We start from the raw sequence: 26953 nt of genomic DNA, 5'->3' as shown, positions 1-26953 counted from the left end.
CTAGTTTACAATAAGCATTCTGATATGGTTTCAGTGTCTTGCTCGGGAACAGGTTTTGATGGTTTCCTTCTAATTACTAGAGTCCCCAGCCACTGCAGTGGCCATTAGACCCCACCCTCTGCTGAATCACAGCAAAACTGGTCATGGCTTAAGGTTACACACTCCAGTTAGCGTAATAAAAGTCACAGAAACTATTGTGCAATGTTCTTCAAAGGATTTCCTTATTTTTAAGGAGCTCACCCACTGAGCAACGCATCACACGGCAAAATGATAAATGTCTCTTGGTGACGACCAGCATAACCCAGATTTAGAAGTTTTACAATGTTTTATTGTACAAGTTAATATAACCTGATGAACCATAGTCTATTTTGCACTATTTCCTTCATTAAAAAAACCCATTAAAAAAAAATATAATATATATAAATATCATATATTATATATATATATATATATATATATATATATATATATATATATATATATATATATATATATATATATATATATATATATATATATATATTTTTTTTTTTTTTTTTATATTAGATATTTTTATCCACTGTTGGTAGGCCTCTCCTATCACACACCATCTTCGCTTCTAATTTAAGCATCTACATAAACACGGTGTTATCTTCTGTCATCATTTGTTCACATTTGAACTCCGGGTGTAAGTAGTCTGAAAGCAACACCAAAACAACAGAATAAACATTGACAACTTTGTGTCATGATACCAGAAAAAGAAACTGAGACTCCTCTTAACACTATAACATATAAAACACGCAATTATTATTGTATTTACAGTTAGGTAAACTGCATACTTCGTAACTATTGTATTGTTTAACTAACATCTGTGGTAAAACTTAGTTAGTTCAATTTGCTCAAGAAGGATAATAACCCAGAGATTGAAGACCCCGCGGGCACATTCACGTCAGCAAAAAAAGCAAAGCATACAACAAAAGAGCAATAACTAATATAGACACACTAAACAGAAGTCACGTGTATCAACAAATAGCTCCTTTAATGGGTGAAGTGTTTGTAATCGGTCCAGTGATAGTCAAGATACGCGACTTTCAGGGAAGTCGACACATTTGTTTGCATGGAACTGGAGAGAAGATAAATATGCACTTTGTAAAATAAAACAGCTGTATAAATCCTTTAGTCTTGAGATGCTTGTAGCCTTTGGAGCCTTCAAGTTCGTCTTTCCATATTTTTTCTTTTTATCTTGCCCATTTCTTTGATGAAGTGTACTGGTCTTTTTATGTTCACAAGTTTAGCAGGTCAGCAAAAAGAAAAAGAGAAAGTGTCTTTGGTCTGGCTCTGGGTTAGTGTGTGACAGCATGTGTGTGTGTGTGTGTGTGTGTGTGTGTGTGTGTGTGTGTGTGTGTGTGTGTGCGCGCGCATGTGTGTGTGTGCGCGTGTGTCCCTTCAAGCTGATTCCAGGCTCTAAAGTCATTTGAATATGAGAACGTAGGCCAGCATTCCACCAATGAAAACTTTCCTCTTTGCGCAAGAGAACCCTCTTTCCCCGGTCGTGAAGAAAAACAACTGTGAAAGAAAGAGGGGAAAGGGGGGGAGAGAGAGAGACAGAAAGAGAGAGAGAGTGTGTGTACAAGACAGCAAGGTGTCAGAGAAAAATGGGCCAGGGAAATGAGAGGATTGAAAAGAGAGAGGGAAGAGCTGTAAAGCTGTAACTAGCCTGGACTAGTAACTGTCTGTGTCATTGAAGTAAGCTACAATTACAACTTAATTAAAACTCTAATTTAGGCCAAGACAGAGAGAGTCAGGGAGACAGTGAATGGCCAGCTAAGTGCGCACAAACACGAGTCAGTGTGTGCGCAATAGTTGCATGTGTGCGTTTGTGTGTGTGCATGCTTTCGAGGGAGAGACCTGAGTATTGGCCAACACTCACTGCTGCTATGCAACAAGAGCCGTTAGCCTCCATCCAAAATACCTCTGGTTTCAAGAGCATGTTGAACAAGCTAACGTGTCAGTGATCAAAAGTCATCGGTGCACATGTACTGTATATATTGGATGGATACCAGAAAAACAGAGGAAAAAAAATGAAGGGGAGACAGAAGGCGAAGAACGGAGCGCGAGAGTGGTCTAAGGCTGGCAGACAAAGTGGCTGCAGCCCACATAATATAATCTGGGCTTCCTAGAAGTACTGAACACTTGTCAAGGATAAGGTCAAATGCCTGACATTATCAAGACACAACAAAGACACAGCTATCAGTTGCTATACTGTATCCTTCTATCCGCTGTGCCTACACGGTGCATGGGCATGCGTGTGTGTCTCACGGGTGTGTGTGTGTGCACATGCACATGCCTACACGTCTGTGTGTTTAAGTACTCAAAGGGGATTATTTTGATCCTGCGCTCGGTGTGATAGGGAAATTACGCAATGGTGTCTATGTAATAGTGACGTATGTAACCCTCAACAGCTGCTGTGTGTGTGTGCATGCACACACACACACGTGCGCACACACAGGCCCATATAGCCCTTTTTTTTTAAATACTCTGCAAAGTTATAATCTAAATGCCAATAAATATGTAAGATATGACAAGTACGATGCTTCTTCACACTTATGTGCTGATTTTAAGCAGGTAATCTATCACCACTGACGACAGATACATTCAAGTTTATGATAATTAGATCTGTGGGTGATGATTTGTGATATGAAGACACAACCACAAGGAACACAATCGACACTGCATAAGAGATATCACCGTAGGAAGTACATGGATCTAACATCTACTTCACTCAGCCGCCCTCCTTTCCTCCCGCTGTTTCTCTCCCTCTTTCCTGTCCTTAAGAGATCTTTCCTACTGTTGTAAAAAGCCTCTCTCTCTCTTCTTTTGTTTCTGTTTTTTCACTCACTCTCTCTATAACTCTCCTGTTCTCCCACTCTGATGTTGCTCTGAAGTGGTGGAAAGAGGGAGGGAGAGAGAGAGATACAGAGAGTGAGAGGGGGAGGCATGGAGATAGAAAAGAGGGAGGGAGAGTATGTGGGGAGGGTAGCACTGCAATCTCTGGCAGAGATAGCTGTGACGCACTATCATACACACATACACATACAGGCACCCACACACACACACACACACACACACACACACACACACACACACACACACACACACACACACACACACACACACACACACACACAGAGTGCTGTGGCATTCAGAGAACAAGGGTGTGTGGGGGGGATGAGGAGATAATGTAGCCCAGGAGCAGAGCACTTGTCTGGGCCTCAAAGAGAGAATCCTGTCCCTGCCTTCAACTGAAACCTGCATGTGAGGGAAAGGAAGGAAGCAGGACTGAAGACGTTTTGGTTTGGTACGTGAGACAGATAATAGAGAGACACACTCAGAACGTTAAAAGAGATTAAGAAACAGCCTGCAAGTGGATTCCCTGAGTCAGATATAGACACACACACACGCGCACATGTATACACACAGTGTTTCCTGTCCCCTGCCTGTAACTGTGGGTGGAGACGGGTAGAAACAGGAAGGAAGTCCAATTTGAACTTCCTCCCACAGTGAGACACACCCCAACGACACAGCATGGCACATTGTCTTTTACACCCACACACACCCCCCATTTCTTACCGATGGTGCGACGTAGCTCCTCACACTGGCTGATGTGCGGGAGTTTTAGCATCTCCTTCCATTTCTTACTACGACCATTCCTCTTCCCTCCTCCACCTGAGAGACACAGACGGAGACTTTAATCAGAACATCGATCAAGAAACTTTTTCAGCATTTCCCTTGGAGTCGGTAACCACATCTGTCCAGAGGCATTTTCAACACAAGAACAAAAAGTGTGTGTGTGTGTGTGTGTACGAGAGCATGTTGACCTTGCACTAACCACAGGCAGGGACAGCTGGTTCATCTCACCAGTCGCCTCTATGCATCATGACAGAGCATGTGGTGAAGAATGTTGACAGCTTCAAAGATCATCAGGCGCGCGCTCGCGCACATGCTCACATACACGCACACGCACACACACACACACACACAAAAACACACACACACACACACAAAGTGGGCTCTTTCCCTGGAGCTCAGTCAAACATTAGCCAAACATAACTTTAACATAATGTTCATGGGTTATCTCACACACACACTCACACACAGGGTGGTAGTGGGCAGTCCTCTTGGCAGATCAGATGACCCTGATGTGAAGGGTGAACAACCTCTAGGCACAACCGCGCTCTTCAGAGGACCTGGGGGTCACTCCGTATATTTTACTGAAAAAAACATTCCAACAGCAGAAAGGGTGTGGGTGTGTGTGTGTGTGTGTGTGTGTGAGAGAGAGAGAGAGAGAGAGAGAGATTGTGTGTGTGCATTAAGAGAAATGGTCTCATCAGGGGTGAACTGAGGTATTTGGTCCCTGAGGCAGACAGAGTACTGAAGCTGAAGAAGTCAGAAGAGCATTCTGATGAGATGCTGCTTTGATTTGCACAGTAGTTTTTTGACACACACAGCAAAGAGCAAAAAGTGAAAAAGGGGAAATCACATAGGATCCGAGTGTGTGTGTTTGTGTATGCAGCCATGAACAACACTAATGCTCATCCTTTAACGGGTAAAAACACACCAGACATTTGTTGGTTACAGCTTTTCAAAAGCCAAGATTTGCTTATTTTGCTTTTTGTTACATGGATTTGTAAATGTAATTCCTTTGGCTTTTTAGACTCTTCATCAGACTACACGAGCTTTGTAAACACCCCTTTAAGCTCCGGTAATGTGAGATGTCAATTTAGCACTATTTTTGACCCGAAAACTGATCATTTAATCAATATATTTAAAAAATAATCTCTCGTGGGGCATGCCATTAGGTTATGGTTAAGGCGCACAACACATACTCACAATGTCCCCAGTTAAACGCGGGTGGGGGACCTCAGTTGTGTGTTATACCCCTCTCTCTGCCCACATTAGAGTCTACTATTGAAAAAAGGGGATAATACCAGAAAAACACACCTAAAACACATCTATAAATCCTTTGTTAGTATGTAATCTATTTTGTTAGAACTGTTAGCTCTCCCATCAGACCAGATAGGAATTTAGGTAAATTGGTGAAATGTTTTAAAATGCTCCAAAGTTGCTCCATAGACACACTTCTGGTTTCAAAGTCAGCAGATTTAAACCCTCAAATATGAGACACTTTAATGTCTTTCCCATCACTTCAATTTTACATTTTAAAACACTGAGTCAATAAACTCGCCACACAGTGTGACAGTTTGAGGACGACAGAGAGGGAAATCCTCTGCCCCCTAAGTTCACAAGACACCAGCTGGTCCGGCAGTGACATGTGACAGCTTCAACACAAACACATACAGGGGGTCACTGTGGTCAAACACCTGCAAAACAAGACCCTACAAAACACACACAGGAATACTGTATGTACAGTGTCTATGCTCCCTCCTCCACAGGAACATCCCCATTCCACTTCTACCGCAACGTGTCACGTTATCTAAACCAACCATACTTTCTAAATCTCGCCCTGAGCTTAAAGTGAACAGAAACAAACCGACATTTTTAACTGCGTCTCACACACGGGAGCAATATGAGCAGTTACATGTTGACGTTGAGTTAACGAAGTTCATACGATCCCACTGCTCTCCTGCTTTCAGTGTTGACAGACATGTTGACAAACCTGTTATGGGGCTGCAGGGCATGTAGATACACACACACACACACATGTTCAGATGTGGATATAAGCACAGGCAGGAAAATGTACTTTCTTCATTGCAGCAAAAGGAAAAAAAAAAGAAAAGGAAGAGCAGAAACGATAAATGTTGGAGTTAAACGTTGAACTGGCTTTGGTTCACACTGTGTAATGATAGATAGTTGCACCTGGCTGGTTATTTTGATGTAGATATCCGTTCACACACTAGAGCCAAAAACACAGAGTGATTGATAAAGACAGTCAAACCAGTTCCACAAAAAGTAACAAACCGACAGAGATGAACGTCTTCCTTGTCAGGAGCTGATATTATGAAAAGGAAACTTCGGTGTTTAGACATGTAGCACCCATAAAGGTTGGCAGTGTTATTGCTTGTATACTGTACAAAAGACATAAGCTGAAATGTCACTTGACAAACTTCAGGTCAGATAGAAAAAAGAAGAGAAGGAAAGACGCGGGAAGAATAGAGGAAAATAACAAAACTGACAGAGATACTGACAAGAAAAGAAAGACAGATTTTAATAGCAAGCTATGAAAGTGTGTGTCTGTGTGTATGTGAGTGTGCGTGTGTGCGTGCACACGCCTGTCAGAGCCGGCTGGGCCACCCCACCCTGTTTAATGTCACTCTGACGTCAAAGCCATGTGTGCAGGCCCTTAATGCAGACAGGATGGAGCAAGTATTTATTTAACTTTGGTTCTCCCCTCCGAGAGAACGGGGCCCTCCATAAACACCGACTTCAGAGCAGCTTCGCTCATTCATGGTCGAGCTACAGCCAGCGCTGAGATCATCGCACAGGATCTCAGAGACAGGCCTGCGCATGTGCGGCAGTGACGAGATTCAAAAGTTGGAGCATGTTGAGAAAGGCCGATGTCAAAACATGAGACATGCCGCTCGACTACGAGGACACACATTCCTTTCCTTAAAAGATTTATAGACAGCAGGGTCATCCTGGTCGCACAGCAGTCAGATGTGTAACATGTTACCAACAACATCTCTGGGTTTGAGTCACACTGGACGACGCCATTGCTTCACATCATCCCCTTCTCTATTTCCCCCCCGTTTCCTGTCACTCGCTACTGTCAACTATCCAACAAAAGCAAAATGCCACACAAAAAAAGGCCATTAAAAAACTGCTAGACAGCTTTGGCCACAGATGAATGGATGACCCAACACTCGGCTCGTTTAAAACAACTTTATGTAACCAAAATCTTGGCTGATAAAACCCAACAGTCTGTCATTTCGTAAAAGGTACACACAGTCCCAAGTGACATCAATGTAAATCTGATAGAGAATTCACATTTTGTTTTATAATGTAACAAAGCTTCTGAATGTCACAAGACAATCACTTTCCATCACTTTTATCTAGTTTGCTGCACTACTTAAAGCAGGCATGGACACACCACTGGCAGTGTCATTTACTTTGTGTCTGATGTGTATTTTGGTGTGTTTCCTCCATTTTCGAGTCTGACTGATTACTCATATTTAAGAAATGAGAGAATGGGAAAACAGAGGGAAAATATACAAGAGAGAAAGAGAGAGAGGGAGTAGACAGAGTATTTTCATGCAGCTTTTGTTTGGATGTTTCTGTCTGTCTGAAGTGAGCTGTGAGAGCATTAATGAATGTACATTCATGGGTGTCTTCTGTCTCTGTCTTGTCTCCTCCCCCTGTGATCGGCTCCAGTTTTCACATGCTCTTAATGCGCGTGCAGGCCAAATACCATCCAGCACCATCCCAAAAATATGCTCCTCTCCCTTTCCTCTCGCTTTCATCTCAAGTGGAAGAAGGAGCCGGACTGGAGGTCACACACAGTAGACTGAGGCACTATCATCTCGGATTGAGGCCCCCCCCCCCAACAACCACCACATCAGAGTTCATGTAGCTTCCACAAAGTCAGACTTCAGAGTTGCTGTTTTTGTTTTTATTAATACCAGTTCAAATAGAGTTCACAACGGATTTCACATTCAAAAGTCAAAGTGGAAAAACAGGGTTTTAAGCTTCTTTCTATCTGTCGAAATTATGTCTGGAAACAAGCTAAACCAGCCAATATTAGCTCATCACAGATGTGTCATATCAGCGCATGTACCGGCTGAGAAGTCACAAGAAATAGCAGCACAAAAATCAGAGAGATACATCTGAGGTGATACAGAAAATGTGTTGATATTTCATAATTGGACCGTCAAAGCGAACTGACAACTAAGTATATTATTATTTGACGGCAAAAAGCCTTGCTGAGTGAACAAAAAGTCTGTTCACAAAAAATTATATTGAATAAAATCTCTTTAGGTATATATTGTTGTCTGATATTTTAAACTCACAAATATTGACACTGATACCAGAACTCAAAAAACCTGTGTCCAGCTGGCTCCAGGTCAATCAGATTTCATCTAGTAATACATTTCTGACATATTTTTAGTGCAGTCCAAACATGTCAAATACAAACACAACACGATATGAACATTTCCTCTTCAAGTTATTTATAAAGGCAAAAGACTGTATTTGGGTAATTACCTGATAAAAGGCAAAAGAATGTTTTCTTAATTTTTTCTCCAAATCCCTACAGAGCTGCAACAACAACTGATTAAATGATTAGATGTTCAACGGAAAATTAACTGGTTCTGGTAATTTTGTTAATCAAATAATTGTTTAAGCCTTTTTTTTGCATAAAGTCAGTGACTCTAACAAGACATTTTAAAGGCCATCTTGAGCTCTGGGAACTTTTTTTGCACTTTTTAGAAAATAATTGGTAGATTATTCGATAATGGAAATAATAATTAGTTACAGCACTAAAATACTGTTTAGTTATTCATCAGTAAAGTACACTCTTTTAACGAGAAAACAAAGTACTGTTATATGGCAAATATGTGAATACATGACGTGATTATTTGACCAAAAAAATTGTTCTTATTCTGTGATAACTGAGGAAATTCATGTGATAAAATTAAAAAAAAAAAAACACTTGGAAGGGGAAACAGCATCACTGGCAACTTGTTCTGCTGCAATTCCCAGCTTTTTCAGATGTTACCGAGAACGCAGAGCAGTGCAGCGCTGCTGTCTTCACAACCAGTCTTTATTTTGCCTCGCCATATGGGAGAAGCTGCTGAACACATGTCACATGCTGACACTCAGAATAACAGCCACAAGGCCAGAAAATCCAGCTCGTCTGTGACAGTGACAGACCGACCACGGCAGCAAGCAGCCAGTATTTACATCTTTGCACAATATGCTTCAAGAAGTTCAGCCACACACTTAAACTGAGTGACTTAGAGTGAGTAGAAGGTTTAATTGCTAAGAAGCCTGGCTTTAAAAAAGCAGCATGGAGGTAAAAGATCATTTGCATTTCAAAAAATTCCTCTGACCATGAAAACGAAGAGAGTAAAGAAGAAAGGTAAAAAGCCAAACATGCTGTTAAGTAACTCCTCTACATTTTAGCCCTAACAGCCATTTTTCTAACTTTCAAAACACTGATAACACTGTTTACCAAGATATTTTTGGCCAAGGTAATCGCACCCTGAATATTTGGTACCAGCTCATGCCTCGTCTGATTTGACCCCCACCGAGCAGCAGCCACATAGGTGGAGGATCGGACTGGACGGCTGCGGTACTCTCCCAAAAAACATGACTTAAATGGTAGGAAATGAGAGAGGGTCACGCATAGTTTAGGCCCATTGTAATATGAGCATGCACACGCACATAGGCACAATGGAGCCTGGCCCATGATAAATGAATGGCCTGTTGCTTTCCAAGTCGTTCTCCCATACAGTGTGTGATTGGCTGGAGGACCCCCCGATAAGGAAAACATTAGCTGCGAGTATCTGTGTTGCCTATTCAAAGCAAAAGCTCGGTGTTTGCATAAGGTAATCCGTCTGTATACTCGCACTGAAAGACACACATCAGCTGAGAGAGAGGAAAAGAGAAACATGTGAATATCAGGCAGCGCTGCTCTCCTCTAATCCTCACCTCTCTCACATGCCCCCTTCCCCTTTTCATCCTCCCTCTGACTTCAGCTTCTTGTTCCCCTCCCCCATATAAACAGTTTTCTTCTCTTGTTATGCCTTTGTTATTTCTTTATGGCCAGACTCTCCTCTCTCCTCTCTCTCTCTCTCTCTCTCTTTCTGCCCCTCTCCTCCTCTCTCCCCATACTGCCCTCAGAGAAAAGGCGTGGATCACGTGCAAAAATGTGAAACAACATTACAACATCAGAGTAAATTCCAGGACACGACAACAAACGAGCATGGCGGTGGTGGAGGGTGGGGTGGGGTGGGGTTGCTTGATGGGGTCTCACACGGGGTAGAACATGCAGTTTTTCACATGAGCAGAGGAGTGCGCGTGCGCACACACACACACACACACAGCACATAAACATGCGCTCTTGCTCATTCCAGCTGCGTGCTGTGGCGTTTTGCAAGACCTTTCCTTCCTCTGCTCCATCTCTCTGCGTTCGAGATATTCCATTAAATCTCGCCTAGACGTGCTTGAAAACTGACCCTTGTTTTCACAGTGTCTTGAGGGAGAAGGGGGGAGGGAAGGACGGTGAGGGAACATGGTGAGACTAAACTTGAGCAGAGTTCGAGCGTGTAAGAGCACAAACCAAAAGGTTAATCATCTATATGTTATCTACAGCTGTCTCTCAGATGAAGGGCCCGCTGGTTAATTTCATGGCCACGGTGAAAGACAGCAACAGCAACACAAAAAAAAAGCCGCCTCTCCACGACTGAGCCCTTGAGTGTGGAACACATAGCACATATTACACCTTGAAGATTATCTTTGATAAGACAACACCTTCAAGCCATATTTGAAGGCAGGGCTGACATAAGACCAGGACATAACCAACCAGACATAACCAAAAGCAGACACCACAACTGTGACTCTAGGAATGTTTTTAGAAGGTAAGATGATAAATCATGAGACATCTTTGACATTTAATACACTTGCTACTAGACTCTGTCTGACCTCCAAAAACTCTTTTTAGAGAAACAAAATTTTCATTTGAACCATTAGAACTTGTAAATACGCTCAACCGTACACATTGTTAAAATCAGGCTACCAGCTGGCTTCTGACAGGAAGAACGCCCATTTAACATTTAATACGGCAGCTGGAACAACGTCCCTATGATGTTCACAAAGTGCCGCAAAAAGTGCCTCTTTATGGTTAGTCAGCTTGCCAAGAAATTGTGCTAATGAACTTCCCAGTAGCCACCCAGCTAAGCGTCGCTACCAGTGACTTGCAGCGGAGCTGCATACGCAACACACTGAGTCTCATTCTCCGCACGACCCATTTGTGGGTGTCATAACTGTAAAATGAGTCCCACATCAAGCGACAGTCACAAAGCAATGTGTTTTATGAGCCTCAGCTGGAGGAAACACCCCAGAGTGATGACAACAAGTGTTAGCCCAACTATGGCCACAAAACTAATAAAGCTATGCTGGCTAACGTCACAGGAAAACCCTCACAAGCGGTCTGAGAGAACCTGCTAAGCCTACAGTCTGAAGCATGGTGGAGAGGGGGCAGAGAGGACTAAGAGGTTAGTGACGCCAACATCAGAGGTACATCCACTTACATATGTAATGTTATACTGCAAAAAAAAAAAAAATCAAAGCTTCCAAGTTGTAAGGTGGAAATAGGTTATATAAGCAGGATTAAAGTTATTTCTGTTTGTCAGAGGAATGCGAGCACCGGACCGTTCACATTCCTTCCTTTTTATGAAGACAGTAGGAATGATGACAGAAACACAGCAGAAACAGATCTGGTGAAATCTGACTCCAGGCAAGAGAAGTGAAATACTCATTATGTCCAGTTTCACTTTACATTTGAATATGAAAATAAAGTACGTGTGGAAATGTAACATGTGGCCTAAATATGTTCAAAGACACTTTTGTTTGTACTGAATAAGAACATTCAGCTCAAACTGCCAAAACTCGATTCGTAGGAACTGTGACCAAAGTCAGCGACAGCCGTACAATGACAGTCCAGAAAAGCTGGTCATTTTTAGGAACTCAAAATTCAAATTTATCCATCCAAAAAAAAAACTTTGATGGTAATCTAGACCAGCTATGTTTATAACTCACAGCTGAATCCAACAAGTAAATATCAGCTCTCATGGGGCATTCTGATAAAATGTAGTCACTATCTAACTGAAACAAAGGCAGAGGCAACAAACCTCGAATTTACTGATACCAACTGACCTGATTATGTCAGTGTGTTCAATTTAATTAAATTCCCCGGGTGCTACAGAGATGGCACCTAAAAACTACAACACCCAAATCCTGTCCTTGCCTTTGAGGTGCAGTACATCACTCAACACAAAGCAGTGTACAACACAGTGTGTGCTGATGCTTTAATAGTTTAAACCATCCTCCAGCAGAGCGTTTAATGCAGACATGTTTCACACAACACACAATTCTACACTTTGATTTACTTGGTTGTGAGATGTTAAGCTTGATCACAAAATAATTCCTGTAATGTACAGACTGCTGATATCTAATAATGTCAGGGCAAGCAAGCTCTGGATATTTCTTTAAGAAATACACAACTTCAGAACGGGTTGTAATTGTTTATAGCATCAGCAGGGAGATTAGGATTAGGTCTGCAAGGGGAAAATATGCCTCATATAAATGTTCCAGTGGCTACTCAGCACAGTTTGCTTCCAACTGAGATGCAACTGCATGTTCATCTCCAAGAAGCATGTGTTTGTATCAAAAGTTGCTTCCCTTTTTCAGCAAACCATCTTTTTATGTGGAATTGATTAAATGAAAAAAAAAGGAGCCTCCAATTTGTTTATTAAAAAGCTCCGACAAATAAATGTAATGGAGGCAGGATATTTTACAGCTGAGGAGTAAACACAACTTCATACCAACATCTGCTCGGCTGTGATTGGGTGCTCTGCCAACTCAGGTGCTGCAAAGTATTGTAAACAGTGGAGTCTGTGGGACAAACTATGATAACACTGTTTCTAAATTATCCCAAGCGCTTTTAACTGGATTGTACACTGCAGCTCCTCCGTGAATCTGTCTGAAATATACTGGAAATATACTGGTCAGACTCATTCATCATTTACAGGTAAATATTGAATACGAGTAATTAACAGAGAAGGGTTTAGACTCACTATACAACTACTGATGACGTGCTCCTGATGTTACACTGACTGAGACGATGCAGTGGTGAAAATAACTCTGTAACTCTCTAGCCTCAGCTTGGCTGAGCTTTTACATCCACATAAACTGTCGATTGCATCTCCACCAAAAGAGATCCTCTTGGTATTCTCACAATCACCATTTCAAAAAATTTCTGATATATTCTCAGGGGAGCAGTAACTTCCCTTGACTGCAGAAGACTTTCACCTCATGCAGTCTCCTTATGCAGTCTGAGCAGCTGTAAGGCAAAGGGAAAATGTGCTGGTTTTCCTTGCTACATTTTGTACTAAACGTATGTATGAAACTTACAAAGGGAGACCTGGGGAGTGTTGGGAGCAGTGTCATCTCTAACCACTTCCCTTGACGTGTCATTTCAACTGTGGCAGACTGGGCACACCCTGTCATAACACTTCTCACTCTGGCCACCCAGTTTCACATCAACAGGTATGTTAAAGTGACTAACAAGTCAAAGTTTTGAGCATCTTGTGGGCAGACTCAAAAGTTTTCTGGGCGCTAACAGACGCACAGGATGACATTTATGAGTCAAGCATTAATTTAAAGGTGGAGAAAACTGCATATCCACCCTTAAAACCGACGATTCTGCATGCACAACGAATTCTTACCAAGCACTAAACTGGGAAATTGTCTGTCATTTCCCCTCTCTGCAGCGAGGTCAGGGAATTACTGATTAATGTCTTGCTCAAGGACACATCAGCAGGGCAAACTCTTGCTGACTCAGCGGCTTGGACCCTGCTCCTGCAGCCGCCTCCATGCACCGCTCTGCTGCGTGCTGAGGTTTTGATGCCATGTAGCATGAAGGTGACCGAAGTGAAACTCAGCTAAAAAGGCTGCTGACCTCTGATGAGCAGGAGCTGTTTTCTCTCTGCTTTTGTGTGATTAAAGGCGGGGGGGGCTGGGGGTTGGCTCCGCAGCTTGTAACACTACCAGTGTTGACAACTATCATTATGACATACTTAAACTCTTTGACAGCTACAAACACTCACCCCTGCAAAGTCTCCTGAGCACCTTAAAGGGATAAATTAGGAGCCATTAGCCCTTTTAATCTATGTGATAATTAAGACAGTGAATGATATAGCAGGGAGAAATTAAAAAAACAGCACTGGCTGATTACTAAACATGTATGATGTGGCGGAGCATTCTGCATGTTATACCAGCTAAATCAAAACTTTGTAAGACTGCAACTGCTGACTGTTTTCTTCATTGATGAAAAACTGATTGAAAAAATAAATTCACTCACTAATTGTACAAAACCTAAAAAAAGACTACTTCGCCACTCTTCGCCTGGTAAGGGATGCAAATGATTACTGGCTTATCAAAACTACAATCAGTCTTCTATTAAAAGAACTACTGATTCATCAACAAATGTCTGAGCCCAAATCTTACCCTTTATGGTGAGTTTTGGGCCCAGCTATTGAGAGATGCCAGGCTCCTTCCACTCTCTGCACGGTTCATACTGTTACATTTATCACCGAGGGCCTTTTGGAGCCTCTGGGGATAAAAGACCATGGACACTGACAGGTCTTAAGCCTGTGGATCCGCTCAGTGCAGAATAACCTCACGGGGTTACACTCATGACAATGCCGAGCACCATTTAACGGCAGGTAAAGGGAAGCCTGATGCCTCGTAAGGAGCAGCTGCTGTTATGAAATGGATTCGCTGCTGCTGTGAATAATCCATTTCACAGCGGTGTTGGCGTTTAGTCCCGAACTGAAACGCAGACTGAATATAATGCAAACCATAAGCAGGGTAAGGCCTCTGCGTACGCACACTGAACCGAGAGCCCCGAAGCCATGTACGGACTGTGAGCGACTTTGCTGTCGAATAAAAATGGATCAACTTGTTCAATATCCTCCGGGACCGCAGACCCTGCTGATGGTGTCCAGCCCGATCGGAATAGAAAAAAAAAACAAAACAAAACACGAGTGGAAATCATTGAGCAGTAATAACACCCTTTCCCCCTCCTCTGGCTGCTGATACAGTGTTGCACACCCACCTTGCGCCTACTCACTGGCTACAAAGTACCCTCTCTGCTCTGCCATCTCCCGGAAAACAGATGGATACTCGCCTCTTTTCCACCTCCAGGTGAGCTGCTGTGGGATCACCGGCCCACTGAGCAGCCTGCACACCCGTGGCTGTAGCGCCTGGGCCGCGGAGGGAGGAGGAGGAGGGGGGGGGGTGTACACGGTGGGCCATCCTCCCTCTGAATCTAAAAAACCTCTTTCTATTCTTTCATCCCAGCAGCTCCCGGTCCACAGCCAAACAGCAATGCAGCGGCATATTTCTGCGTCAAATAATCCCACACGTTCACTTCACCTTCCCAATTAAGCTTTAAACACATCGAAACCTACAATGACAGGTAAGAAGAGGCTGTGCTCAGTCACAGAGCCCCACTGCGCAGCTATATTTCGCTCTACACTCAATACCATGTCATGGGAATACCATTAAATACCCGTTATGTCATCGTAAATTGTAAATACCCACAAAACCACTGGTGCTTGTGTGAAAAAATCTGCTCGACAGCCTCTAATGCAACGCTGCCATCTGAGCGCGATGCTGCAAACACTCCCTGCGTTGTTCATCTCCAGCCTGCTGGGCCTTAGGTTAACCTGCCCGGTAAATGTGTGTGTTGTTAGTGTACAAACAGCTGATTTCAACGGAATAGGTTTGGCGTTTGCCCGGAGACAAAGCGCTGCGCAGGGATGGGAGAAGAGGAAAGCATAAATCCCAAGGAAGGACTGCCGACAGCTCGGGCTCGTCCATGACCATGTCGTTGAGGTGGCTGAGAGAAAAAAAAAAAACACACATCTCATTTATTCTCTTTTCTTTTTTGTCATAGAGCACAGCTTACCTTCCCTTGCCTTCAGGAGAACCGTGTTGGCCACGATATTTTCAATCTCCATTGTCAGAATGTGAATCCCGAGCAGTCGCGATACATTTCACTCAGCGGAAAAAGACGGTTTTTCTGATCAAACGTGCGGACGACGGTGAGGCTGCTGCACGCGCACAGGGCTAACGCGGCACTGGCGCATAGTAGGTCTTTAATAGTGGCGGTCGTTTCTCTCCATTGCAAGATGTTTTAGCAAAGCCTACCTACGGAGCTGTGTGATTACGACGGGGCTCGTTAGCATTCACAGCCTGCCTCCCTTCCCTCTCTGCCTGCCTTCCTTCCTGCTTCGGCTCCCTCCTCCTCCTCCTCCTCCTCCTCTTCCTCCTCCTCCTCCTCGCCCCTCCTCTGCACAACGAACCAGAGAGAGTAGGAGGGATCAATTTACAACCAGTGCAACCACACACACACCACACACCTTCACACACACACACACAACTGCATTTATACATACATGCATGCAGTTTCCTAAGATCAGTCCCTTGAAATTATGGAGCAGTTTATGTTATTTATTGTGTGGCAGTTTTGGATTAAAACGTGCTTATGGTGTGGTTTTCTACAAGTTTCCCTCAGGCACAATATTCTCCTCAACCACACATAATGTCAGAGTGAGAGCCTGCTGGAAACATCAAGAAAAAAAGAGAAGTGTTTCCCCCATTTAAACTACGTCAAATAGCTTTTTCTTCCGACAAGAATGAACACACTAATAAGTAAACGTTTCCTCTCCATGATTTTCTGCTACACAACTGTTTCATGTGCTGCTGGCTCACTTATTGTCAGGAAACATGAACACCACTGGCCGCAGAGGCCCGATACAGACCTCTCATTGTGTGAACAATGAGGGTGAGGGTTTTTAAGTTGCTGCATTATGCCAGGTCGCACAGCCTGGAGAAAAGAGATAACACACTGGTGTTCTCCTCCTCACGGCCACAATGTGACCCAGCATCCCCCTGGGCTTTCTAATCTGACTCTTTGATCTACTGACCCAACAACGCTTTGAATAGAACAGTGTGTCTTTAAGCGGACAGGCGATACACCAATTACCGTGCTGTCAGATTCAAAACTTTATGTATAAAACATGTTTTGGAAGAAGTTTAGAGGTTCATAAACGTGATCATCCAGAATGAACAATGAAAAGTGTTTTCACTGTGCATTTTGATGCTGGGAGCGTAGAGGCTTTACTGAGAGGCCTGAACATATCTGTGCATCAGAGGACTGAGGAACTAACTTTCATCTTCACATCATCACCGACCGAATGTGTCAAGTTAATGGATCAATCAAAAATGTGTCAACACTCTTTCCATATTTTGTTGTTGGACTGTTGAACATGTGTTTCTCAGCAGCAGGAGTTTTTTGTAAACATGTGCTCAAGTTTAGACATGAAATCAGTTATTGGTGGTCGTCTTTGTTCTCACACCATTCTTTGGACATTACCACTTTTATTTTTTTCCCCTGAGACAGGGATATTGCTTTGGGGACAGACACAGCCAAGGTGTTCCCAAACAGGGGACAGAGAGCGATTCATAAACAGCAACTATGGTAGCTGGGATGTCACAGGTTTGAATCTGAGGATATGTCATATCAAAACACTTCAGTTTACTCTTACTTTCTGTTTACTGTAAGGCCTGTATACTGTAGAGTCCAAGTTATGGATGTAACTTAGACTGTGGCCGCATTAAAACTCCTAAATCACGGTCACATCAGTGAGAATTCCCGAAGGAAGAAGCTGTTTATCAGCTTGATTGCAATTATTTCCTCACTTCAGTAATACACCACTGTCCATGTCCATCAGTACACGGTTTGTCAGTTGTCAGTGTGGGGTTGTTGTCCGGAATAAAAAAAAAGAAAAAAGAAAAAAAAAAAAACCACGACTAGATCACAGATCTATCACCATCTCTCACATTCAGAGTCAATGCTGCCACCTAGTGGTGATAATGCATACATACAAGAGGGCTTCGTTCAAAAATACCTTAATATCACGACAGTCTTTGAAAGGCTTTGACAAAAGTAAGCTTACACATATGAAGAGAAAAATAAGTATTTATCCATACAGAGAGTACAAATAAATGTTAAATTAGATAATATATGACATTGGAGCACTAGATATGCAGGATCAGAAACACAAGGACCATGTTTGTGCATTGAGTCCTTTTACTTTCAACACTTTAAGCATTGAAAGTAAAAGGACTTTTAGTACATTTCCCTGGCCAGTGTTGCATGTCGTTACCCATCTCCCCTTTCCCTCATTTCCTGTCAGCGTTCCACTGTCACACAAAGCTACAAAATGCCAAGAAAAATACTTGAGCAACAAAAGCTAAGCTTTCTCATGGGAAAAATGTTATCCTGATTAGCAGCAACAGTTTTTTTTTCTTGGCATGTTCTGTAAAAAAATCAGATAAAAATAAACGGAATGTACCTAAAGAATTTCTATAGGACACTGTGTCATGAAAATATCAGAGAAATTGATTTATGGTGGATGAGAAAACAACAAATAAGAAGTGTTCAGTCAATAAGAGTTATTTTAACACATGGTCGTTATTTTCAGTAAGTATTGCTTCTTTATACAAGAGATATAATTCAACACCAAATCATTTTTCTCTGTGTTGTACTGCAGGTTACATTACGGACACAAGGTGGAGCTGCTTTCATAGACGTGTCTCACTAAGCCCGAACCTCTCCGTCAGTCAGTCAGTCAGTTATTTATCTGCGGTTTCAGATGTTGCTGCTGGAATTTCTACAAACTGAGAGTTTGTAGAAACTGACAGTTTGTAGAAATGAGAGTTAGTTATCCCTAATATGCATATTATTCATTTTGACCTCTACTTCTGTATGTACAGGGGCTGTTTTTCTCATTGGTCACATGTCCTCAGGCTGTGAGGCTCAGTGCCCGATGATGGAGACATAAACCACTGAAACAAGTGACTGGAATTCACAAGAGAAGAGCATTTTAAATACACCAACATTTGGCTCACAATACTTAAAGATTTTACTTTTACGTTTTTTTCATTGTGATATAGCTTCATTTATTTAAGAACTCAATACTCCTTCCAGTATCCGTTATAAAACGATGTAAAAGCCTGAAAGGGGTAATTCTCCCCTAGTTTTTTATGCTTTCTGTACATTCATTACATTGCTGGCAGTTCTAGGTATTTTGAATGGGGACTTTTATTTGTAACAGATTATTTTATTACTTTTAAGTATTTAAAGGGTTGAAAGAAACAATCATTCTCCTTTTTTTCCTTTCTTTTTAAATTTTATTCATGAAGACTTCTGAGAGTTTCATTTTTACTGGACTGGAGGAACGCAACTGAAAGTAAAATGTCTTTGTCTGAGTATTAGCGAGTTCTCTACAGGTACTAAAATGAGGATTTAACAAGCGGTTTTCTGCCTGTATGTTGATGTGTGCAGTTTCCTGCCTCTCTCTCTCTCTCTCTCTCTCTCTCTCTCTCTCTCTCTCTCTCTCTCTCTCTCTCTCTGTGTGTGTGTGTGTGTGTGTGTGTGTGTGTGTGTTTTCACGTGACCGCTCACAGAGCCAGTGCGCCTCTGAGGCAGCGGCAGAGGCTTTGAAACCAAAAAGGAAACACCACAGTTTGCAGCTCAATATATTTTCCAGATTACTACAACATAGAGTGGACGCCTGAACTTTTCGAGGATGTTTTCACTCGGGGAGAAAATGGAGTTTCTCATAGGAAACCCCTTCTCAACGCCCGTCGGTCAGAGAATCGGTAAGGCGCAGTTGATTTTGAAGTTGTGCTCCGTTGGATTAATTTGACAGCATTAGTTGACTTCAGCATTAGTTTACTTCACACAAAGTAAACAATACCTTTTATAATTTTACAACCACGCTGCCACTGCAATTTAATTACGCCTCTGATTGTAGCTTTCTTATTCTAAATATTTAATAACGAGCTCGAAATTTGACATACAGACGTGAAAAGAAGTTTTCAGAGCCAATGACGCGGCAGAGGCGGGACTCAATTTCCCCAGTCTTTCACGTGATTGGTTACTGTGCGTAAAGCGACAGCTCTTTTTGGCGAATTAGAGAGCCACGTGATGTTTCTTCTCACTTCCTCAATCGCTGATGTGTTAAGTCAAGATGCAGCTTCACACCTTATGCTTAACTGTTACTGGTCCTCTTCAGCAAGCATATGTCATGTCCTACAGGGTTAAAAGCAGAAGAATTTCCTCATAATGGCTGCAGGGTGCTTCTTTTTGTTAGACCACTGAAAAGATCCACACACCCATTAAAGGCTTGAGGACAGCCACTGACTCCAGGAAAGATGTGTAATCAGGACAGTCATGAGAAGTGAGAAAATGTTACACACCCATCTCAAGCCTTCCTTCCTCTTATCACAACCACTCACTTTCTCGCACATAAATGTCAGAGAGGCTTCAGCCACTTCTGAAGGCGAAGGAGAACAGAAGCAGCTGACAGTCACATGAAGTGGAGGGAGCTGGGAAAGGAGAGGGGAAGGGAGGAAAGGGGAGGGAGGGAAGGAGTGGATGGGATTGAGAAAGCCAGGGGTGAGGGTTGGGAGAGAGTGTGTGTGTGTGTGGGGGGGGGGGGGTGTATTGGTTGAAAGGAATGAAGGAGATTTAGAGACTTATGAGGAGCCTGTGAGGGGTGGAGTGCAAAGAAAGCTGGCTTTGATTGCTAAATAGTTTAGAAGAAAAGATATGTTAGAGGGAAAAACCTGTTTTCTCAATCTGCAGTGAGTTCCTATAAAAACACTGTTATCTGAAGGATACCACTTACTTCACATGAGAGATTTCAGTGTTTGTTGATTATGAAAACAGCTTTATATGGTGATTTATGTGACATTTAGCAGTTAAAGAGCCAATACTTCAGTGTTGTGTTTACAGCTGATTTAATCTACCCCCAGGTGGCCAAAAAAAATCAGTTAAACTGGGCTTAACTTAGACTCTTGCTTATTTTGTAACATATCACATTTTTAATAAAAATACTTAAGATATGAAACAAATTTATCAGGTGCTGTAGTGTAACCTCAAGTTATCAGTACTGAAATGTTAACCTTTGTTTCCTAACATCCATTAATATAACAAAAACAGCAACCCTTAAGAAGGAAGACACAGCAATGATAACTGGTGAACTTCTGTCCTGTATGAATCTATAGCAGCGTCGTATTTAATGTCTGAATTTTATGACATTTCTATTTAAATTAACACATTTCTCCCAGAACAATTTCTGGAAAAAAACCCCTCAAAAGACCAACTAAAAATGACTTGTCTGACTTCCTATTGTCATGCAGATATCTTGATTTTGGAAGAAAGTCTACTGGTTATTGTGACATGTGTCTGTTCCCACTAACTTCACTTGATTCTCTCTCTCCGTTGACAGAGCAAGCAACCAGCGGCTCTCTGCAGTCAGAGGACTGGGGGCTCAACATAGAGATATGTGATATCATCAATGAGACAGATGAGGGGTAAGGATGATGTCTTTTGTTCTGCTCAGTTATTTTTGCTCTCTCTGGTGGAGCAGACTAGCCAGTAGAGACTGAGGTTGTCCTGCTCTTAACTGACTTTCCTTGACCTCTCAGTACAAGTCAGTATAATGATTACTGGTGAAAGAGGAAAAATCCAAGGCACGCAGCACAATTTCATCAAGTATCAAGTGTCTTCATCTGGTGCATATTGCCTAACCTTTCTGACTAATTAGTGCACTGTTATTTTTCTATTTCTTTTTACTGTCATTTCCTTTTTGGTTTGGTTGTTTCGTTTTGCATTGCTATGGAACTGGTTTTATTCGAATGACCCACTTATGTCAATCAACTGACCCACTTATGTCAATATTGTAGGTGTTTTGCACTTTGGTTTGCCATAGTATGAGAACCACTGCAGGCTTGAAATGTAATGTGTTTATAGTGCAGGGGTGACTGTATTTAGTCACTTCAGTCTATTTCACATTGTGCACATGAGGCAATAGCAAAACTGTTTTCATTGATGCTTCTGCAACAGAAAAGCAGTTTTTCTTCATTTTTGTTGATGATTATTGTTTATTTTTATTTGAAAATATTAAGATAACAAGTTAACCAGTCATCTCATGCAAAGTTGTTTGTTCCCTCCCACCAGTCCCAGAGATGCAGTCAAAGCTATTAAGAAGAGAATCGTAGGAAACAAGAACTTCAGAGAGATCATGTTGGCTCTTACTGTGAGTTATCATCTGTAGGTCATTGTATGTAACAGCTGTATTCATTTTTTCATCACATGACGATGATGCAGGGCGTAAGAGTGTAATATGAAGGCCAGAATGGCCCTTGTCCTGATTGGCTGGTGACCTAGAGGAGATGGTTTTAGGGCATATGCTTATGCAAATGGCTAAATCAACATTCATACTGAGACCATGAACGAAAAGGCGTTATTTTAGAGCAGCTTGAATTAGCATTTTTTTTTAACTGAATGTATGCTTTCTTTTTTATTTTGGACTGGATCACACAGGTTCTTGAGGCTTGTGTAAAGAACTGTGGCCATCGCTTCCATGTTCTGGTGGCATCTCAGGAGTTTGTTGAGGGGGTTTTGGTTCGTTCCATTCTGCCTAAATATAACCCACCCACTGCCCTCCAGGACAGGATACTCAGCCTCATACAGGTATGCGGACACTCCCACAGAGGACAATATGATAGAAACTGTCTGCACTGCTGCCAATAAATATTTCCATTATTAATAATCTGCTAGTTATTTTCTTAAATAATAAGTAATTCACATTGGAGAGGCTCGAACCAATGACATTTTTTGCTTTGTGCATGTGGTTTGACATTGTCTTCATGAGAGTACTCAGTGGCGTGTTGACATCCCACAGCTTTTAAAGTTTACTTAAGTTCAGCTCTATTGTGTCTACAGACATGTACAACAGTGTTATCGTTAGTATTCTTTGTAATTCAAATAGCTTCATGCATTCCTATGCTACATGGTCAAAACCAGTTGTGTGTAATCAGACTCGCAGGAATGATAACATTTGATAGAGTCAGGCTTGTAAATGCTGTAGGATCATTTCTTTCTTCGTTCTCTCTCCATGTTGCTTTTCTTGTCTTCTTGTTCTTTTCACATGCAATCTTTGTTTTGAACTGTTTACTGTGTTATTGAACAGGGATATAAGTCGGTCATTGTCATTGTATTTTATAATATATTCTCCCTCCCATCTCCAGTCGTGGGCTGATGCATTTCGTAGCTCTCCCTCCTTGTCAGGGGTGGTATATGTATATGACGACCTGAGGAGGCGAGGTCTGGAATTCCCCATGACAGACCTGGACGCTCTGTCCCCGATCCACACTCCAAACAGGGTGAGACTGTTTACAAACTGACCACACCAAATTAAAATAGATGTATAGACAGCCACCTGTACTGTACCTCTCTGCCTTCATTCTCGCAGAGTATCCCAGAAAACGGGGCTCCTGAGACGGCCGCTGTCGCTCCTACCACAAATCAGTCACAACCACAAGCTCCTTCAGGGGCTTCCACTCAGAATACTTCACCCCCAGTCCAACAACCCAGTGAGGGACCAGTGTCACTCTCTGCAGAACAGGTACCACAGCCTAACAACGTCTGTCAGCCACTGACTATATATGACTGTATATAATAGAGATACAGATATAAATTTCCTACTGTGACGTCAAAACAAACTATAACTGTATAACAGGAGTTCTAGACTGTTTCTACCCATGGCTGGTATCTGAGATTGGCCAGTGTTGTCTTTAACAGCAATGTATCACTGACCTAATTGTAACTTTTTGACCTCGGTTTTTCTGTTTTTCCTTAATCCAGGAGCAGAAGCTGCGGAGCGAGCTGGCGCTGGTGAAGGGAAACCTCACAGTGATGTCTGAAATGCTGAATGAGCTTGTACCTGGACAGAGCCAGCCGGATGATACAGTGCTGCTACAGGTGTGTATGTCTCACAATTGTATAGAGCATCTACTGTGTTTTACAATCATAGTGTTGAAGGAAAAGAACTGCCCTATCATTTCAGCACTGTTAAAAACAATCATTGGTGAGATGTACCATATAATTCTGGTGTCATTGTGTTGTCTGTGGGTGTATCATTCCGACGCTGCATTCTTTTATCGTCATGTGGGTAGTCAGTGGAAAAAAAAACATGTACAGTATCTCTACTAATCTCAGAGTGATTGATTGATGTTAATCAATCATGTGTGGAAAACAGCATGGAAGTGACACCATTTCCTAATTTTTTTGCCGCATTTTTCTTTTTACACTTTCTCTCCTTGGTTTCTGTTTGGCTCATTTCATGCTCAGGGTCCCTCTCATGTTGTCAAAGAATGCTGGAAAATGTAGGAAACTAGTGACTGATGTAAAAGTAGATGTAGCAGGATGAGGAAATCTGGGTACGCTAAAAAAGTAAATTACACCTAATTATTAAATACCTTTTTTGATTTGGATTAAAGAAAGATTAATGATGATTTTCCTTTCTCTCTCTCCCTCTCTGCCCAAGCAGCAGCTGTACTCGGTGTGTAAGAGCATGCAGGCTCGGGTGGTGGAGCTCATCCCCCAGCTGCTGGATGAAGGACTGACTGAAGAGCTGCTTGTGGCCAATGATGACCTCAACAACGCCTTCATTCGCTATGAGAGGTGTGCTGCAGTCTAGCTTTGCTCTTTTAATTTAGTTTATAAAAAAGTGCTTGTGCACTGTGTATCTTGCTAAATTTCGTGTTCGTTGTTTTGCGTTTGTGTTTTAGGTTTGACAGACTTAACAAGGCGCAAATTACAAATACTCAGCAGGTAAGGAAGATGTTACCTCTTTTGTTTGACGTAATGAAAGCTGTTCCTCTCACACAGTAGTTTAGTGTGGCACCCACTGCCTCGTGTCCAACTCTCAGCAGAGCTCTACCAACAGTCCGAACCTCATCGACCTCAGCCCTGAGCCCTCCACTCTCAGCCCACCCGCTGTCATCACAACAACCAGCCAACCAGCAGTCAGCACCTTGGCCAATCAAAGGCAGCTGGCCAACCACAGTGAGTTAACTCTGTATAACCATTGCTTCATATGTTCACTCTTTTGCAACACCCAATCTATACATATGATTTCTTAAAACTGAAGTCCAGCTTTCATAATTTGTTATGTTTCCGGTAGAAAACAGGATGTTGTGGCTGGACATCAGATGGACGGGCTGTTTAAAAATGTGTAACAAACTCACATGACTAACATCACATCTCAGGAAAAGCAACAGTGGTTTCAGGGAGGAAATACTAAAAATACACTGTTGTACCATGTGATCTGTTTAACAGGTGAAGGTTCAGAGAGGGACGGGGGGTTTGATTAATGCTGGAATGTCAATATATTCCTTGTAAAAATGTTGTTAGCTGTAAATTTTGCCATTTATAAATTTGTGTTGCTGTGTAAAATTAGAAAACCGTGTGATGAGAGTTATCGTTCAGCTGTGACTTAATGATTTTACCCTCTGTCGTGCAGAGGAGGAGGAGGAGTTTGACATGTTTGCCCAGACCAGAGGCAGCTCCCTGGCTGAACAGAGGAAAAGGTGAGCGGTGCTAACTGGTGACAGAAAGACGCACACCACATCATGACACACATGCTGTCAGTGCGTGTGTTGTGTTTATTTGTGTGCAGCTTTGAGTACAAGTGAAGCCTTAGAGCAGGGAAAAAGGAAAAAATCTTCAAAAGAAAGGACAGCTACTTATCCCTCCACACCACTGCTATGACTGAACATCTATAATGATCAGTCGCTATACACTTGACTATATCCTACATCACATCATTACAATGCATCCCTGATGTGTGTGTGTGTGTGTGTCCAGTGTCAAATATGAGGACCCGGGAGCTGTGGAGGGCCTCGCCGGAGCTCTGGACACAAGGTTGCAGGTCACAGGAGGAGTGAGTATAACACAATAACACACAAATGGATTTGAACTGAATATTTCCTTGTGAAATACAAAGTATAGTTCTGTTTGCATAAATAGTTACAACACAGTGTTACCTTATCTCTTAGATGCCACCAGCGAAAAACTCTTTGCAGAACGATATTGATAAATGGTTATCCAGTGATATGGTAAGGCTATATATAGTTTTATTTGAAATAAAAGCTATGTGTTTTGGGAGGAAGATTGTGTGAGTAAATATGTCATATGATCTTTAGCCTTTGTCTTTTCTTGTGTTTGGTAATGCAGGAGGCGCAGTCTTCAGTTTGTGAGGGAGTGTCCAGTGAAGGTATGTTGTTTTAACATGAACAGCCCAGTGCTGCCATTTGAGTGTGAAGATAATATTTTGCTGTTCTTCATCTGTTATGCAGTGTGTGTTTGTGCATACACACACCTTTAACTATAACCGTTTTTCTCAGAATTTGATAAGTTTCTGGAGGATCGGGCGAAGGCGGCAGACCACAGCAGCCAGGGGGCTCGTAGTGTGCCGCCCTCCACATCCAGACCGCCGCCACAGTCTACCCAGAAACAAGAAAAATCACATGACCAGCTTTTTTCTCTCTGAGTGTGGAGACATAAAAGAGGAATGGGTGGATGCAAAGGTCAACATACACATTCCGTCACCTTGAAATGTACAGTACCAACAATCAGAGACATGCCATGCTGAGTCAGGTTTTCTCTGAAAGCACACACACACACACACACACACACACACACACACACACACACACACACACACACACACACACACACACACACAATAAAACCTGACACTACAGAATCAACTCATTGCATAAATGCAGTATTTCTTAGTTAATTCTGATGTTTGTATCTTTATGTAAGTATAAACAACTTTATGTGGATGTATTTATGAAATGTATTATTGTAATGTTGATGTAAACAAAAAACAAGTATAATGTTGAAAATGTATTTCATACTGCAAAATTATGTGCCTTTGACTGAAACAGCTGATTTTGTGTTGATGAGAATAAATAGGGCGTTGTCCAGCAAACATGTTTCATCTGCCCTCTTTGTAAGTGTTTTCCTGCAAGTCAATACCTTAACTGCCATGAAGTGAATTTACCCTGAAGCCTATTTTCTAACAGATCTCTAGTGTGAGAGAGCTGTTATTTTTGAAGATCTTGTGTCTGAGGTCGCTGACACAGATCCACCAAATGGAAGTCAAATACAAATGGCTACAAAAGTCAAGAGCACACAGCTCAGTTACTGATTACTTGAATTTAAAACACACAGGAATCAGTTAAAATGGTTGTAATTTTGGTAATTACACAAAAGAAAACTAAAGATTTGTCTCGTATTTTTGCA

The 26953-nt window shown here is 42.1% G+C and overlaps 2 protein-coding genes across 5 annotated transcripts in view; one reads left to right on the top strand and one right to left on the bottom strand.

Moving 5' to 3' along the window:
- grk4 (G protein-coupled receptor kinase 4) overlaps positions 1-16005 on the bottom strand; it is a 43086-nt gene extending 27081 nt beyond the window's left edge. For 2 of the 3 annotated variants that reach the window (XM_041035673.1, XM_041035672.1), the window contains exons 1-2: positions 15689-16005; positions 3610-3705 (exon numbers count right to left, since the gene is read on the bottom strand). In XM_041035673.1, coding sequence (XP_040891607.1) covers positions 3610-3705; positions 15689-15740 — 148 coding nt within the window. In that variant the 5' untranslated portion in view covers positions 15741-16005. Of the gene's footprint in view, positions 1-3609; positions 3706-3857; positions 3876-15688 lie in introns of those variants that run through there. The other variant, XM_041035674.1, reaches the window with a different exon arrangement.
- Positions 16006-19252: 3247 nt separating this feature from the next.
- On the top strand, positions 19253-26639 carry LOC121181186 (target of Myb protein 1-like). 2 transcript variants are annotated; one of them, XM_041037022.1, is made up of 15 exons: positions 19253-19449; positions 21084-21168; positions 21815-21893; positions 22181-22330; positions 22888-23022; positions 23112-23264; positions 23504-23620; positions 24189-24322; positions 24430-24472; positions 24574-24706; positions 25164-25230; positions 25508-25583; positions 25699-25758; positions 25877-25916; positions 26047-26639. In XM_041037022.1, the coding sequence occupies exons 1-15, from the start codon at positions 19377-19379 to the stop codon at positions 26190-26192; spliced, it is 1491 nt and encodes a 496-aa protein (XP_040892956.1). In that variant the 5' UTR covers positions 19253-19376; the 3' UTR covers positions 26193-26639. The 2 variants fall into 2 exon arrangements, with proteins under 2 accessions (XP_040892956.1, XP_040892954.1); XM_041037020.1 differs by having other exon boundaries at positions 24571-24706.
- Positions 26640-26953: the final 314 nt, after the last annotated feature.

Source organism: Toxotes jaculatrix, chromosome 4, assembly GCF_017976425.1.
Source record: "Toxotes jaculatrix isolate fToxJac2 chromosome 4, fToxJac2.pri, whole genome shotgun sequence".
Classification (NCBI taxonomy): Eukaryota; Metazoa; Chordata; class Actinopteri; family Toxotidae; genus Toxotes; species Toxotes jaculatrix.
Note: the sequence above shows the minus strand (reverse complement) of the source record. Positions and strands in the feature narration are given on the sequence as shown.